The following is an 18,543-nucleotide window of genomic DNA, read 5'->3' as shown; positions in this document are numbered from 1 at the left end:
CTGAAGAACAAGGACACTGCACAGGTGTTGTTGCAGCTAGCAAGCAGCTTAAGCAGAGATGAAGCTGATGGGACTGCAGCTGATCGTGTTAAATCAATAACTGCTCTGGCAAAATAAACCTCCTGCTTGTTTAGTCATGAAAGGCTTCAGCTGCAACAGTTTTTTTTTTTTTTCTGTGTCTGAGCCAAATGAAGGATAGAGCATTTGACTGCTACAGCAGTCTGATTGCATATTAGCATTGAAACATTCTTTTCAAACACCATATGTGTAATATTAGTCCCTTTTAAAGTCAAACATTTTATTGTTGGGAAACTGACCACAGACTGATAGTTTGAAATACATGGCAGACGGTGTCCTCGTGTCTCATTTTGACAGCTATATTACTTTAGAGCAGTTAAACCCTCACAAGTGAAGCAGAGACCTAATATGTGGAGAAAAGTGAGACTTTCACAATCACTGCATTTCTCATTAAAATACGGTAGGTTTTTCTAATGGCACACTTGTTTAGATTAATGCAAACCTCTTCTTGTCAGAGTAATGATACTATTCAGAACCACTGCAGAAATCATGCCATCTACCTGAATGCTGAAAGAACTTTAGTTTTTTGAATAAAAGTTTTTGTCACATGCAGTTATTCTCCACTGTGGTGAATTACAGACAGACTGTGCTCAGCACACAGACATTGAAATCCCTCTACAGAGTGCTACCTCCTCCTTACTGGATAAATTCCTGTTTAAATTTTTTGCTTTAGTGTACGTCTTTAAATTCAAGCAGGAGACTTTGAAAACCTTTTGTCTTGGGTGGCCATTGTGTTTTGCATTGATATTTAAGTACGGTGTTGCATGTCGTCAACACTGTTCTGAGGCTTTCAGCTGCATTTATGGACGTTTGTGTTCACTTCTTCCTTAATGCTGTTAAACATTTTTTTCCTTTTTGGAAATTGAACTGAATATTACTGTAATAAGCAACAAGAATGACCACAGTTGAAAGGGAAAAGTAGGAAAAATTATCAAACATGCCCATTAAAATTAAGTCAGTAAAAAGGCCAGAAAATATTTAAGACAAGATCAGGCTGATAGATTCATCCGGTCCATCACCCCAACAGCTCTTTATAAATCACCTGATTAGTTCAAACTTACAATAAAATGTTTGACAAACTAAATAATTTATAATAATTTCTTTTAAATGCTCAATAGCAATTGTTTCCTTGTGAGAGGTCGTGACAGCATAGAGATCCACAGATACTAGTTAAAGTTGTTTTCTTGCTGTGTTGCCATAAAATTGGTCCAACCCTTGTGTAAAGAGGCACTTTGATGCTTAAATGTTTCAAAAGTCAAATACAACCTAACAAAAAAACATTCATTTGACAATGGTCGGGTACAGGACTAGATGAAAAAAGCAGCCAGAAAATCGATGCCAAAAACACTTGTGTAAAACATGAGCAAGTTTTGAAAGAAAATGCAAGGAAGTGAGGGATGGCCCAAGCATTGCACACTTGCATGATTACTGTAAACAATCAGGGGATATGGCAATTAACCATAAAAATATTTATTGACATTAAAATCTTTTTAGACACAAAAATGAGAAATAATTCACACACAAAAAACCCAAAATATTCAAAGAGTCCAAATTCAAAACTACTACGAAGGAAAAAAAAGAAATTTAGAACTAAAATGGAACATTTTCATATTAAAAATACAACCTTCTCTTAGCGTTCATGGATAAATATGATCTGACAGTATCTTAAATAATCTTCTTTAGAAACTACACCAAAACCACATTGCACTGGCTTATCTATAACTGTCCACTTTTAGAAACATGATCAACTGAACCACAAGAATCTCAGAACACTGGCCAACCAATCACATTAGAAATACACCTTAATACTGATAAATAAGAACACTTTATCTTAAAAGAAATTTTTTTTTTAAAGGCTTGTGATGACACAAAGCACTAACCTCCATAAATTCTGCTCTTGGATATTGCTGCATGTTGCATTTGTGAGATAAGTGGATAATGACAATGACTGTAGCAACATAGAGCATGTGACAGAGATAACCATGAAGGTTGGAAGAAATCCCTGCCCGCTGTGATTCATCCCTGTTCCCCTCTGTTCATCCCTCTATTTTTCTGTCCTCTGCAAAGGTCTGCTGTGATCCCGTGTTTCCCAATCCAAATGGGTCACTGTGGCTCTCATCCTGCCAGAGCAACTGGATTCAAAGCAGAGGAGAGATGGAAGAGAGTGAGTAACGATGGTGCACATCATAGCCAGTTCAGATGCTGTGCCTCTCTCCCTCGTTGTGTCTCTCTTCTTTATCTCCATGGTGCACACATGTCGACCTGGAGCAAGGCCGTGTACTGGCAGGGGAGGCTAAAGGCAGAAAGAAGGGGGTGGGTGGATGGGGATGCGATGTGTGAGTGTGTGGGGAGGTGTGCAGTGGAGTGGGGGGGTAAAGGACACAATGCTTGAAAAGCAGAGCAGGTCCAGGGACTAATTGGATCTGGTAATGGCAGGTCAGTGTGACTGAAGGGGCTCGTTAGAACCAATACAGCTCCTTGCCTTTCTTGTGCTGCTGGAGGCCTGAAGAAAGAAAAAACATGGAAACAATGAGAAGGACAACAGTGAACAGCAGAACACAGGTTGTCATGGAGCCTTCTATGGCCAAACATGCTGGTTTAGGCAGTTGAAAAGAGAGCTTCTGTGATGATTATGAAGTGTTGCGTGTTTTTGTATGCAGGTCAGCACATGGAGGCGTGTGTTGAGACTTACGTATATACAGCTTTGTGTGTGTCACTGCAAATTAGAATTGATTTTATGGTGATTTATTGTTTTTTAAAACCATTGATGGTCTTGGTCAGTCCTATTTATCAGATTTGCTTGTATCCTACAGGCCCTAAAGTAAGAGCTAAAATGAAGATTACAGGTCATGATGAGGCAAATTATTTTTCAACCCCTCAGCTGTCAGTTACAACTTATCTATTCAATGACTTTTAGTTTAACTAAATTAGTTATTATTTATTCATAACTTTACATTGTATGTATTTATCATTATCACAATTGTTATGTATGTTATTTTTATTGTGTTTTGCATTAGTTAACATTTATCAGTTTTTTAGACAGAAGGCACAACAAATATCATCACAAAGCACTTAAGAAGATAAAGATGTCCAGTTCATATTTTAATATAATCCCACCACATAGATGGATTCAAATCATGTATTTTATTAAGTTCAGTTCAATCCTACTTATAATACATTGCTGTCAGATTCAACTTCTAATGTCAACTGGTAATTACCCCTGAGCAATTAAGTGGCAACAACGAAACAGATATGCTCCCTTTTAACACCATGAAACCTCCAGATAAGTCAGACTAACCTCTAAAAATAAAGTTGTTTTGATTGATTGATTGATTGATTGATTGATTGATTGATTGATTGATTGATTGATTGATTGATTGATTGATTGATTGATTGATTGATGTGTGTGAAAGGTGGCATATTAAGATTAAGACAAGAGTGGAGATGCAACTGTGAAGCCATCTACAAGAAGGGACAGAGCAGACTGTACTTCTTGAGGAAGCTTAGGCTTTCAGTTTTTGCAGCAAGATGCTGCAGATCTTCTATAAGTCTGTTGTGGAGAGTCTGATCTCTTCTACCATCATCTGCTGGGGAAGCAGCATCAGAACCAGGAACTTAAAAAAGCTCAACAAGCTGATAAAAAAGGCTGGTTCTGTTCTGGGGACTCCTCTGGAACCTCTGGAGATCATTGTGCAAAGAAGGATTCTTCATAAAATGAAGAACATTATGGAGAACCCTGAGCATCCTCTTCATGAGACTGTTGTACAACAGCAGTGTCTTCAGTCAGAGGCTTCTTCAGATCTGCTGTAAGACGGAGCGCTACAGGAGATCCTTCCTGCCCACAGCCATCAGCATCTACAACGGCTCTTTGAGGAAACCTTCATAATATGAGCTACAACAACATTTAATTTCCCTTTGGGATTAATAAAGTATTTTTGAATTAAATTGAATTAAATAGATTCAGTACCATTGGTTCAGAATTGTGTGTTCATTTAATTTATATGTTATAAATACTAAGCTTGTACACTATAGAGTTTTAATCATGCATATACTCATGTGCTTCATAGTTCTTTGCTTTTTTTTCTTAGTTTTGTTTCAAACAACAGCCTTCAAATAAAAAAAATGTATGACTGGGTACCTGCATCCATATTGAGAGCCAGTGTCTGACTGACATCTCCAGGGGGCAGTAGGCTTGGCCAGGATGTGGTGGGCTCCAGCTTGCCCACTTCATAGTGGCTTGGCAACGTAGGAAGATGAGGTGGTCTCACAGTGGGCACAAGTAGGCCTCCGTAGTGAGGCTCTAAAGCCGACGGTGAATACAGTTCATGCAGAGGTCGAGGGGGGCCATAGGCTTGGGCCTGAGGATATCCCCACCCCTCTGGTGGGTGAGGGTGGGGATGAGTATGGGCGTGTGGGTGAGGATGAGCGTGTGGGTGTGGTAGGCCTGGATGCAGCGCTGGCGCGTACGGGTCCATGGAATAAGCGGGAGCACTGGTCTCACAGTGGGGGCGACTCTGAGATGAAGTGTAGTTACTGTCCCAGAAAGATGGGGGGAAGCTTCTCCGACTGTTAGAGGAAGAGGTTTCTAACAGAGGACAGAAAAACGATGATTAAAATCACATCAAGTCATCATTATCTTCAGCTCAGTACAAAACAGAGATTTTGAAAGTGGTAATGACCTTTAGAGCGAGAACCACACAGTAAAACAGAGTAAAACATGGAAATGAACATTAAAAATCTTTCAATTGAATTTCATATTTGAAGTTTCAAAGTTAAACAGCTGAGGAACTCTAACAGAGTCTAACCGTTTTTCTCTCAGTCTAATGGAGATAAATATCTCCATTTACAGTTAAAACCAGATTTATCATGCATTGTTTAAAGACACATAACCTTTTTTTCTTTTCACTGTCTGACATTAAATAAGATTTTTCTGTTTAAGGCCAGTTATGATTACCAAAATAATTAGTATTTGCTAAATACCAAAATAATTAGTTGACTGACACATTATGTATGAAAACACAATCATCTTTGGGACACTGATCCCTTCCTGGACAGTATGGCAGCTGGACATTCCGATCAAACAGCTGAACGTTGCACCTCCAGATATATGGAAATTGTACCAAAAGATGAATCAAGATTGTGGAGATCCACAATAATCTCCCTGATATCTCAGCAAACGTAATTTAATTTTCTATGATGTCACACAGAGAAGCAGTGTGTTTGAGTTGCTACCTTTAAGTACATCCAGTCTCTATTTTATTCAAACATTGTAAATTAACCTATTAGAAGCCTGCAAAGCTATGACATCATTATGGGCTCTCCCAATTTCTCTGAAGGAATAGTAATCCTAGTCTATGTAAAGATTCGCTAAAAACATTCTCTCTCTTATTATTCTGGCATTTTGTAAATAGAAACAATTTTGTTAATTCTAACTTACCTAAACAGGAAAAGTTTAGTCTGAGGTTCTGACAAACAGTAAAAAAAAAAAGGGTGTTTGTCGTGTTATATGTATGTATTTATTTGGTTTGAACTGTAGTTTTATAACACTTTTAGCTTTCTTTCATTCTTTCTTTCTTCTTTTCATTTTGACCTTGGTTTTAACAAGAGTTTTTAGAATCAATGCTATTTAGTTTTTCACTGCCTGCTGTTTTTAATTCACTTACAGCACATTGTGTAACCCTCATTGTGTATAAGAAGTGGTTTAAAAATACAGATTGATGCATTTAATTAACAGAAGCAAATGGACAGACTAGAGCTGCGCAGAATGGAGCAACAAATGCTCAAATGTAGATGTCGCTCACATGACACATCGACATCACACGCTCTGGGTCAGATATCTTCCTCATTGGATCATAGGGTCACACCGCCCAAGTCCCAACTAGACACAGAAATAAACACAACCACGCTCCCGTACACTGAAAGAGAGGCACAAGCTAGAAAGAGAGATGCCCCTATATTCTAGAATGCTATATAAGGCAGACACTGTGACCTGGAGGCAGCCCAGGGCTCACAGAGTGTTAAATCACTGGCTGTGGTGACACTTCTCACTTTCATGTCAGCCCAGTGCTCCTGAAAGTCTAAAAACACACACACGAGCAGTTCTGACCCCATGCTAACACCAGCCGCCCCACTCTTCTGTGCCCTGCACCTTCACCTGTTGTTTTCACAACCCTTCCCTCTCTCAGCACGCCCTTGAGAGAGATTAAATACACTGTTAGATGTTTTCAGAAATATTGTTTTATATTTAGATATTCCTCAAGAAGACCCACCATGTTTCCCATTGTTCCTACTACGCTGACAATAGCTATAAATCTGACCGGCAGGCAGACTGTGCAACCATTGTGTGGCATGAGTTGGAATCAGAGTCAGAATGCCTGCCGCGGAGATGTTTGAAGGGGACACGCCAGCGAGGCTGTATGCTTACAGCCGGGTATAAACATAGCATCTGTTGTGAGGCAGGGAGTCCTCGTTGGTGCTGAAATGAAGACGTCCTGCCTAACGAGAAAAAGGAGCGGAGAGACAGCAGACAGCGGGGCAGCTTATGAGGGTGCAGACCCTACAAGGAAAGCTGAGGGACACCTCAGTTGATGCTATGGGGGCTTTGGAAGATTTTAAATTTCAGGTGTTTACTCAGTGCATTGGTGCAATTAAAGATACATCCAGTTGTGTTATTGTAAAATTGACCGAAAATATCAAAATTACAACACTCAAACTGTTAAAAAGGCATTTAGAATTTCTTGAGGCACAATCAATTACTAGCCAAGATTAAAACTGTTAATTACACAATTTACTATTTTGGATCTTTGTATGCCTTAAGCAAACAATGCACACAAACCCACAGACTCTTTCTGTCTTACTTCAAACTTTTGGCCCAGCCAGAATCACAGAAGTCCCTGTTTTCTGCCAAAAAGCTGTTGATCTGCATGACCTTCTACTCTGACTCCTTCAAGACAACAAGCTACCCTTCAGTCCTATCACCTGATCATATTACCTGTCCGACCCTCTGCTTTGCTCAAGAGCTGTCAACTCCTGCAGTGTCTCAAAATGTATGAAATACACCCTAAAACGCAGCCAGCATCCCTATGTGGGCCCCATATGTGTTTTACTCAGATTGAATGTTTGCAAACTGGGATTGAGTTCACAATTGGGCTCTATTATGGGAACCACGGGTGTTGACCAATTTGAGCACAGATACCAGTTGGATACTCTATGCCTTAGCTGGATCCCATTAAAGAAAATCAGATGAAATTGCTAAAACAAATCTTACCACCAATATAGGTTTCACTTTTTACCTGTTTTCTTGCATCAAACATCTATAGCCAATTAATATGTAACAAAACACTATGTAACCCATGGACAGTTCAATCTGGAGCCTATTTTTAATCTTATTTAATACCAATATGGGCCCAACAGGGTCGGCCTGAGATATAAGAGGACTTTGGTGGTAAGGGAGGGGGCCAGGCACACCCATCCAGGTATTCGGACCCACCCAAGACAGATTATAACCCCCATGTAAATTAAGCTGCAACTTCGTTTCGTTTCGTCGTCTTCCGCTTTATCCGGGACCGGGTCGCGGGGGCAGCAGACTCAGACTCAGCAGAGACGCCCAGACGTCCCTCTCCCCAGACACCTCTTCCAGCTCAAGGCGTTCCCAGGCCAGCCGAGAGACATAGTCCCTCCAGTGTGTCCTGGGCTGTCCCCTGGGCCTCCTCCTGGTGGGACGTGCCTGGAACACCTCCCGAGGACGGCGTCCAGGAGGCATCCGGTATAGATGCCCGAGCCACCTCAACTGGCTCCTCTCGATGTGGAGGAGCAGCGGCTCTACTCCGAGCCCCTCCCGGATGGCCGAGCTCCTCACCCTATCTCTAAGGGAGTGCCCGGCCACCCTACGGAGGAAGCTCATTTCCGCCGCTTGTATCCGGGATCTCGTTCTTTCAGTCATGACCCAAAGTTCATGGCCATAGGTGAGGGTAGGAACGTAGACCGACCGGTAAATCGAGAGCTTCGCTTTTCGGCTCAGCTCTCTCTTCACCACAACGGACCGGCACAGCGCCCCCATTACTGTGGCAGCCGCACCGATTCGTCTGTCGATCTCCCGCTCCATTCTTCCCTCACTTGTGAACAAGACCCCGTGATACTTAAACTCCTCCACTTGAGGCAGGAACTCCCCTCCAACCTAAAGAGGACAAGCCACCCTTTTTAAACTGAAACTATGCAATGTATTACCCAAGACAACCAGCAGAGGGTGCTGTAAGCTATTAAATGGGACTTTGGATGCGTTAAAGAAGACACTTTGAGGCGGTAATACGCCAAAATGTCAAATTCGGCTGAGAAATGTGTCCTTCCCCAGATTTGAAGGACGGATCCGGTGTTTCCTTCGTGGCCCACCATATCCCATAATTCATTGCGGGTCATAGTGGATTGTTCAAAGGAAGGTAATAAGGCCAGAAGAGAGAAAGAAGCTGTGAATAAAGTTGGATATATTACACTTTTTGTGAAACAAAATAAACGTTTACAATGTTTTTAGGCGAGAATGTAGCTGTGTAAAACTGAAATATCTGTTCGGTTTACTAAGATATTGCTTAATTGCAAAAGTGCTCGACGTGGAGATGTCCACTCCCACAGCCGCTCACCTCGCCAGCTGTCAGCTGACCGGGCGGTCGACGCTCAGTAGACCAGGGGAGGACGCCTGTCTCACGGCCTTCAGAAAGTTATTATGCTAGTGTTTAAGTTGTTAAAAGGTTTTACAAATAATTTAAGTGGTATTTGTCATCAATATATTTTATTTAGTATTACTTTTTTTATATTTGTGAACATAAAAGTTATTTTAAACATTTGAAATGGCTGAGTATTGAGCAAGAATAAAATTAAAAGATAATAAAACAAGAACATTTTGAAGAAAACCAGCTTATAAGTCATCAGGAATATATAAAGGGGTAAATAAAAACCATGTGTTCACGCTATCACAGTTGCTAGGTGATAGAAGTTACGCTGAGGTACAGCTGGTGAAGGCTAGACCGTCCAAATTTACAGCAGATCACTTCCAGCCTTCGCGGTTTTTGCGGCCACCTAGCCTAAGTAGACCAGTCCTTCGTAGGATGCAGCCCCTAAATTTGGACACAGCACTCAGACGCTCCACCAATGGATGGCATTTAAGGTTTGTGAGTGGAAATGTTTCAAATGTTCTGTATTTTTTCAAAAACATTTTCATGTCTCTTCAGGAGACGTTTATGTACAGTTGCCTTCAGGTTTCTGAAGTCAATGTGTTTTAAACACAATGATTTTACTGCAGTGCTAAATAGTTTCTGCAACGCATGAGCTAAAGCTTATGCAAACCTGAGCATAATTACTCAGCATATTCTGGTGATGCAAACTTACATGTCACAGTTTAAATCATTATTCTTTATAACATCATGGTTATTTCATTTGAAAGGCTACATAAATGTTTATTTATAAAAATACTGTTTACTGCCCCCACACCCTCAAAAAATAAATAGCCACAGCCCCGTCCCAGCTAAATTCCTCTGGAGCCGGATCGGCTTAGGGCGCCCTCCTGGCCTGGGGGCCCCAAGACAACTTAAGTTCAGGTTTATAAATTAATCAGCTGTATGCTTAGTATGAAGACCCTTCATAGTTGGACTGTCATCATTTAAAGCTAATTTAATCATTTGTAACGCTTCTATAAATCATCAAGAAATAATAATAGTATAATAGCTTGGTTAGACACCAACACCGTATTTTCTGCCATTCTGGTTTTCTCATCTATCTATGAACACACGCACAGACATTGCGGAAGATGTTTATAGAATAGTTAAAGTTGCTATTGATGTTAATGGTTGGTCCATCAACATACTGGACCTCATAGATTAAGAAGACGGTGTCATCAAGTAGCTACCTGTGCCCTGTTGTTCTGGCGCTCGCCGTTTGCCCTCTCCATCCATGTAGGAGCTGAGAGCTCTGGAGAAGTGCTCATCCACCACGCTGCTGATGTCACCATGGTAGTAGGTGAAGAGCACGCAGCGAGAAGTCAGGTACTTTGCCTCGGGGGCCTCCTGCTTATCCTTGGGGCCCTCCGCTGGCCTCGGTGCCGCAGGTGTGTAAGAGGAGGAAGAAGAAGAACTGGACGAAGATGAGGAGGCAGTTGATCCTCCAGTTCCTGGGCCCCCAGACATCCCTTCGGGAACGCTGGGAGTGTCCATAAAATCCCGACTGTTGGGCGCAGACCTGCTCAGACCTGAAGGAGCCTGTCAGAAGAAGATCGGGAGGGGGGGGGGGGGGATTCATGGAGAGGGTTAAGACAGGTGTTACAAAAGACACTTATGGAAATTAATATAAGGCTTTCTGACATGCTTATCATTGTGTTGCTGCGCTGGCATGTCGATGCATGCGCGAAAACATTAGTGCGTGAAATATCTGATCTGAACAAGAGAAATATTAAATCAAATTGTCAATCGTAAATGTATAAAATACTTGTCTTAAACCCATGCCTATCCACGTTTACGCACAAGCCACACAAACCAGCCAAATGTAGTCTACGTAATAATATGATATCTATATAATCTCACTGACTACAGTTTAATTGTTAAAAAGTATTTTACAGAACTTTAAATATCTGCTTTCATCCTACCTGTAAGCTACTGATAAAAGCGGGAGCAGTCGGTGCATACGGTGCGTAATGTCCATAGGCTGGATACATAACATCCAAACAGCTCATGGTAAACGAGCGGTGTCCTCACTGGTCTGTTGGAACCGACCTTCGCAACCGATAGCGTGACAACATCCCGTCTGTTTGTGGAAGTGGGAAGAAGCTCAGTTGGGGTTATGCAGCGTGAAGTAAAGTCCGTTCCAGATTTGACATAATCACTCCAGAATGAGCGCACCCCTCCGCTTCCGACGCGCTTCTCAACAGCCGCGGCTGCAAAATATGGAGAGGTTTATGAAGCAAGCATGAGGGTGTCTTGTCCTGTGCATCGAGGTTCAACCCCTCCTACCCCACCACCTCATTCCCCTCCTACCCTCTAACTCCGCATTATCCCCAGCAGCACAGTTACATTCTCAAATTAATAATCGTTTGGTTTCTTAGAGAATACAGCAAAGAGACCATGCAACTACAGGTGCATCCCACTAAATTAGACAATCATTGCTGCAAAAGACCAATAAAAATGGATTTTAAAATGCAAGCCTCTTGAAAAGAGTATCCATTTATATGCACTCAATACTTGGTCGGGGCTCCTTTTGAATATTTTACTGCGTCACGTCAGCGTGGCAATCTGCTCAGGAAACTCAGGTTGCTTTAACAGCTGCCTTCAGCTCATCTGGATTGTTGCCTTGGGTGTTTCTCATCTTACTCTAAACAGAACTTCTTAGATTCTCTATGGGGTTTAGGTCCCTCCAGAAAATGAAAATCAGCATCTCCAGAAAGCTTGTCTGCAGAGATGAATATCTTTAAATTTTGCTGGTAGACCACTATGCTGATTTAGGAGTTGAGAACAAATGAGTGGAATAAACACCAGTGGATAAAATGCCCTCCCAAGTCAAGTCCTCACTGACTGTGGAAACGTGGTGGGTTGAGTTTGACACAGTGGGTTGCCGGTTCGAACCCCTGCTCTATCTATCTAAGTCGTTGTGTCCTTGGGTAAGACTCTTCACCCTCCATGCCTGCTGATGGTGGTCTGAGGGTTCATTGCCACCAGTGTATGGCAGCCTCACTTCTTTCAGTCTGCCCCAGGGCAGCTGTGGCTACAATATTGTCTACCACTGTCAGTGTACGTGTGTGCCATTTACCATTAGGCCATGTCCTGTATTCACCGACTGTGTGTGTGGTGGTTCTTGAAACTCTAAATCAAAGTTGCAGCATTCTGAATATTCCCCTACTCTTAAATTGACTTTGTATACAATCCTCTACGGGCTCTGGTTATCCATGCACCTATTACACTTTTTCCTTCCACCAAACTTTCCAATTATATACATTGCTGTACACTCTCAACAGGCAACTTCATCAGCAGGGACCCTCTTGTGGAAACCTGCATGCCCACAATATAACAATTTCGCATTAGAACATTTTGTTTTCATAAACTGTAAGTCTTATATGTCAAAATTAAATGAATGCTTGGCATATTGCACTCTGTGTGTAATTAATGTATATGAGTTTCACCTTTTGAATTTAAGTACTGAAATAAATATACTTTTTATGTTAATATAATTTATGGAGTTATGGAACATGGGAAAGAGTGAAGCAACTTGTGGATCCACAATATCTTATTTCTCATGTAAATGATAGTAAAAGAGTATGTCATGGTATACAAATAGATCTGGATGAAGTCACTCAGAAAAGCAGACACACAACGAGCACATGATACGTGCAGTTCTGTGACTTTTTTCCCCCTCTGTGATCATTTTGGATACTCACAGACCTTGTGCGCGGTCCAAACTGAAAGTGTAACCATGGTCTTAAAACAGCCACCGGTTGCCAAGTAAACCCTCAAGCCACCAGAAGTATTCAGTGTGTTCCCAGTATGACACATAGGTGTCAACTATAGGTCGCATACACTGGCCATATTGACATGGATGAGAAAGGGACTCTGCACAAATCTATGACAAATTATCACCTATCAGCAGTGCAAACAAAATATATTTTCACACACATACACAAACAAACAGACCACTAGAAACACCATGCAAACAGGAACAGGAAATACACTGTGTATCCCGATAAAAAAAAAAAAACCATTAAAATACAAGGAAAACAAGGTAAGTAAACGTTTTTGAAATTGATGCATGCTTCCTTTGGTTTGCAGGTGCTTGAGGTTTGGGCATGCCATTCTTTTTGACAGACACTTCAGAATGCCTGTGAGAATAGTGTGGAAAATTTGTAGAATTCCATGGACGAGTGTCAGATGAGGTGGAATGTCTCTGATGTATGCTAGCGGACGAGCTCCTTAGGAAGTTACATCGTCCGTCTGCTGCGTTCTCTAGATGGAGAACATAACCAACAACTTGCTGTGCATACATTACACATAGTACGAATAACTGAAGGCAGGTTATTAACATGCTGATGAATTAAACATGCTCTTAAATACCATTGGATAAAGCTGACACTCATTTCTGAAATTTGCAATATGACTTGTTGAATGTCTTACTCTTTTTTACAGTGCAGCTCTTTCATCTCTTAATTAGCTACAGCTACACGTAAAATTATTCTACCCCCCTGGTTTTATTGGAAAAAAGTACAAATTAGCAGCTGTTTGCAATAAACAAATCAAAACAAAATTGTTCAAATAGCTTAACGTAACTAATATTACAAGTGGATATTTAGTGCTTAGTAGAGCACCTATTTTGCTGTTATTACCATCTACAAAGGTGATGCAGAGCCAGACACCAGCTTCTGGAAATGTTCCAAGGAAGTCCTCTCCTTATGGGCAAAGGCCTTAAATCAATAAATATTCTTGGGTTTGCATGGTGCAACCACATTTTTCAAATCGCACAAGAGGTTTTTTAGAGTTCAAGTCAGGCGATTTAGAGGATTGATTAACTTTAAGACTGCAGTAATCATTGAAAGTAAGATTAATATTTAACTAGGATAAATTGTTGAAGTGTTAGCTTTATTTAGCTTCTGAACATCCAAGATGGAGGCGCGGAGGGCAACCTCGGTACTTTGCTCTCTTGTACTTTGCATGTTTCTGTGTTTATTTTGCTGTCTGCCACCATTCTATTGCCGCTTTCTCTAGACAGAAACTCTTAAACATCAGTCCTCTTTGAGCAGGTTTCCTCTATTTCCCATTGATCCCAAATCAACTGAGATCTTGGTTGGCAGGGTAGAGGCTGTCTATGGGGTTTACCGGAGAGGTAGATGAGCGTGATGCTTCAACACCAGTGTGGACGACCTGCAATTTGCTTACCAGGCAAATAGGTCACCAGGTGATGCAGTCAGTTTGAAATTACATTTCATCTTGCACCACTTCAACTACAACTGGAGGTATGCCAGGATCCTTTTTGTGGACTTCAACATCATCATCTCCAGCCATCCTCCACCAGAAGCTCACCCTGCTCACAATGCTGGCCTCTGCCTGTCAGTGGATCACCAGCTTCCTGGCTGACCGGCAGCAGCAGGTGAGACTGGGGAGCATCTTCTCACTGTCATTGGCACCACTGTCCTTGGTCTGATCCAAGACAATGACCCATGAGATGCGCTACAGAGCGCAGTCTGCAAAACCCAGCCACCACAGAAATTATTTCTTCTCCCAGGCTGTTTCTCTGATGAACACTTAACAGTGTCCAGATTGATACTCTGCACCAATCCAATAATGTCTTTCTCTTTTGTAAAAGCACTGTACATACATCAAACATATTAACAAAAAACCTGTATTTTTATTTTCCTTGTTATATATTTATATAGGGCTGCACTGTGGTGCAGTTGGTAGCACTGTTGTCTTGCAGAAATAAGGTCACCATTTTGACTTCCAGCCAGGGGTCTTTCTGCATGGAGTTTGCAAGTTCTCCCCATGCATGCATGGGTTCTCTCCAGGTACTCCGGCTTCAGTTCAGTTTATTTATTTATTTATTTTTAAATGTGTCCTGTCGCGGCATTTCAGGCATACAATATGGAGCAGATGGTGCCAGGGCACTTTTGCTCTTCAAAAAGGATATCTAAAGACAGCATCCTAATTATGTGCTTAACTTAATTTAATTAACTTATTAATTCTGAATTCAATCCAGCATCAGAGTAGGCAGGCAACATTGATATTATGGTAACCTGGTTTTGTATGACCTTCAGCCATTTGAATAATTGTGTGTTGATGCATGGGTATGTGTAGCGGAGGGTGGATAAGCATATGTGTAGAAATAGGTGTGTTTGTGCTGAATGGGTGTGTGTGAGCATGGATTTGTCACCTGGAAGTGTACATTTGTAAATGTACCGAGAACAGTAGAAAGCTTGCAATCTACAGCATCTAAGAGTAGCAAAGGGCAGTTAGGCCCGGCTCTGGAAGGCAGCAGCAGTCCCCAGCAGCCAGACATAGAGTATCACCCAAGATCAGCCATATGTCCGCAAAGAACTAGGTCACCACTGTTGGGACCACAGCCATGGTTACAACGCGAAAGGCCAGTACAAGCTTTCCTGGAACTTTCAAAATAAATTGCATTAACCTACATCCACAGCCAGGAAACGGGGTAACTGTGGACTTCCTGTGACGTCACCGGCCAAATAAAAGCACCGCTGTTGCTACATCCTGCCTCTACCATCCGGACTCTGTGCGAGGCTGGCCGGTGAGACAGCACCCTAATGTCTCTTTGCTGGCAAGCAGACATAAACTCTTCAAACTGGATCCAAGGGTGTCATAAGATCACGCGATCATATGCATAGTTAAGTACGAGTGAATCACTGTTTGTGTGATTTCATTCATAAAGAGGGGAAATTAAGGTATAAGCATTGCTTTACTTTGTCTCTGAGGCCTGCAGAAGCAAAATGTGCTCCAGAGAGTTCCCTGCAGAGACGCTGTCTCTACAAGCCGAGTCTGAGAGGACGACAACAGGAGTCGCATCCCGTGGTAACATGCAGTGTGGTCAGCGGACAGAATGAGCCGTCTTCCAGCCCTTGCTCTGGAGGTTAGCTGGAAGCTAACCGTTTGTTGACTGTGGACGTTTCTTCATACTTCATCGTCGCCCGGACAACTCCTCAACTCATTCATAAGAGGTTAGGTTTGGGCAGAATAATAGAGAAGGATTTAGATTGAAATGATCTAAACATTTTTAATTTTATGAAGTGTTTTTAAAGTTAAGACAAACTTTATTTAAAGGGTGATTTTTAACACAGAAGATCGGACATCATGCATTTTAACCCTTTTATTAACGGTATTTTAAAGGTGTGTGTTTGATTCTTGTGCTAAGCTATCAGCTTCCTTAGTTAGCTTTCACTGCTAACAAGCTAAGAACACATGCTTGCCTGCAAGGGAATATTTAACAGGAAAGTTGTTAGTTTTCAAGCTAGTAAATAATAGTCCCTAAACATTATTTTACTAAATCTGATAACTAAGTAAACACCATTAAGCCCCATTTCTCCAGAAAGATTTGGCCCTTTTCCAAAATATTCCCTTAATAATATTTCTTTAAATATTATTTTGATAAATAAAGGCAGCTAATGAGACCCTGTCGAGAAATGGTCATCCAGAAGGTTAGTTAAATTCAGCAGATCATTCTTAAAACATTATTTTATTAAAATAATATTTTATCTGATCTTGCATTGTGAATGGTTGTCTAAGTTGGTTCCAAGACTAACTTCAGGTCATTTCCAGATTCTTCAAGATAATCTTTGGTTCTCAAACATAAACATTGCATGGTAATGTTGCATCACTCTTTTGGTCATGATTTTCAATCATCTTTAATCAACTTGTTTATATTGTACATAGCCCATTAGTCCTCGTTATTCTTTAATTCTGCTTGGTAGTTTAGTTGGATTGTTTTAGAAAAGTAAAGAGTTTGTTGATTGAAATATGTTTGACTTTGAGTTGACTTATTTTTGTTAATAAATTCTTGTATTTTAAGAAATTGTGTGAATTCATTCCATATATGTGCAGAGTTTATGCTGTTCAATAATGTCAGAGCTCATCTCACACCTTTCTATTTTGTCCTAATACCATCGCCTTAACGGGGCTGGTATTCACAGGACAACCCTTAACAGACCGAAATATTATTTGATAAAATATTAAAATATTAATATTAAATATTACATAATATTCTCAGATTCATAATCACAACACCACCAAGGCACAGGAGCAGCAGCCCCCAGGTCAAAGAGTCAAAACCCGGGAACCGGTCCCCCTGGCAGCCTAGGGCTCACACCAACCCGCAGCAGCAAGATTGCTCAGCACCAAAAATTGGATGCGCCCCCAGATCCCCCAACATATCAGATAGGCACCAGCTCACTGCAGCAGTCAGAACCTGGATGGACCAAGGTAGGAGGCACATTGTATATCACTCTGGGGGGGCAGTCCCTGTGAGGTCCAGTTGGGGGGACACCAACCAGGGCCCAGCACAGCCCCTGTGGACCTCAACCAACACACCACTGGGAGTCATAGGCTACCAGACGGAGGCCCACCACTCCAGGACGTTACCCAAGAACCCACAGAGACAACACCACACCAAACCGGGCAGCCCCCTGCTGGGGCCCCCATGGCAATGTCAGAGACCCCCAGGCCATCCCCACACCCCCAGTCCCTGCTGAGCCAGCAGAGGCCCGACCGCGTGCCCCCTGAGCATAGCCCCTGTCCATGGTGTTTATGTGTGTGTTTGTGGTAATGTGAAGTGTTATGAATGCAGATGTGTATGACTGAAGTGCATTAAAATTGGGCTTGTGGGTGGGGTGTATGAGACCCCGCTGCTTGTTGACAGCACAGTCTACCCCACCCCAAACCCAAAGCCCTGTCCCTAGTATATTAAAATTGAGGTAAAGAACGAGGCCAAATATAGCAGAGGGAGGGCATTGCATGATGCTCCCCCAATTCCCACAAGGCCTATCGCACCATACCCCAAGATCCTAATACCGTGAGGTGTTGCATACGTGAGGGAGGAGGGGATCGGCATCAGGGCACCAGTTCAGTTCAGTTTATTAATACAGTGCCAATTTACAACAAATGTCGCATAAAGGCATTTTCACAAAACAAACAGTTCAAAATCACATGCAGAAATATACAGTATTTCCAAAAGTATTTGATTGCTGAATTCATAAACAGGAATTTCAGTGACATCCCATTCTTAATCCATAGGGTTTAATAGGATTTCAGTCCACACTGTGCAACAATAACAGTTTAAATTTCTATGGAAATGTTTTTCTTCACGGTTTAGGAGTTTATTTATGGCCATTTTGGTCAGTCTTCAAGAAGCACATTTTTGAGGTCAAACACTGATGTTAGATGGGAAGACTTGGGCCGCAGTCTTTGCCCTAAGTCATCCTAAATGTGTTTATTTGTGGTTAGGTCAGTCAAGTTCTTCCACTCTAACTTGCCTATTTATGCCTTCATGGGCCTTGCTTTGTGCACTGGTGCACAGTTATTTCCTAACTATTGGGCTATCCCCAAACTGTTCCTTATATACATTGCTGGGAGCATGAAATTGTTCAAAATATATTGGTATGTTGAAGCAAGATCCTTTTTTACTGGAATTGAAAAGCTGAGCCCAACTTCGAATAAACATCCCCACACAATGATCCCACCATCATCAGCCCTTACACTTGACACAATGCATTTAGAGAAGAACCATTCTTCTGGCAACTGCCGAACCCTGAATCATCCATTGGATTCCCGGACAGAGAGAGTGACCATTTCTTTCGCTAATGATTGCAGAAGCAATCTGCTTCCACCTGTGTCCATGAAAGTGATTGGAATACCTGAATTCAATTATTTGGATGGGTGAGCAAATACTTTTGGCAATATATTTTATGTCCTTAAATCATCTCCAACAATCCAATCAGTG

At 41.7% G+C, this 18,543-nt stretch overlaps 1 protein-coding gene and 1 long non-coding RNA gene across 3 annotated transcripts; one reads left to right on the top strand and one right to left on the bottom strand.

Moving 5' to 3' along the window:
* Positions 1-4,150: 4,150 nt before the first annotated feature.
* vgll2b (vestigial-like family member 2b) lies at positions 4,151-11,355 on the bottom strand. Of its 2 annotated transcripts, none has more exons than XM_047393010.1 (3): positions 10,833-11,355; positions 9,974-10,322; positions 4,151-4,663 (listed from the first exon to the last, which is right to left on the bottom strand). In XM_047393010.1, exons 2-3 carry the CDS (start codon positions 10,275-10,277, stop codon positions 4,188-4,190), a joined length of 780 nt encoding a protein of 259 aa, XP_047248966.1. In that variant the 5' UTR covers positions 10,278-10,322; positions 10,833-11,355; the 3' UTR covers positions 4,151-4,187. The 2 variants fall into 2 exon arrangements, with proteins under 2 accessions (XP_047248966.1, XP_047248965.1); XM_047393009.1 differs by having other exon boundaries at positions 10,706-11,347.
* Positions 9,054-13,164, top strand: LOC124884946. The gene is made up of 2 exons (XR_007042552.1): positions 9,054-9,235; positions 12,876-13,164. It is a non-coding gene; the product is annotated as an uncharacterized LOC124884946 (long non-coding RNA).
* Positions 13,165-18,543: the final 5,379 nt, after the last annotated feature.

This window comes from Girardinichthys multiradiatus, chromosome 19, assembly GCF_021462225.1.
Source record: "Girardinichthys multiradiatus isolate DD_20200921_A chromosome 19, DD_fGirMul_XY1, whole genome shotgun sequence".
Classification (NCBI taxonomy): domain Eukaryota; kingdom Metazoa; phylum Chordata; class Actinopteri; order Cyprinodontiformes; family Goodeidae; genus Girardinichthys; species Girardinichthys multiradiatus.
The sequence above is the reverse complement of the archived record's forward strand: the minus strand, read 5'-3'. Positions and strand labels throughout refer to the sequence as shown.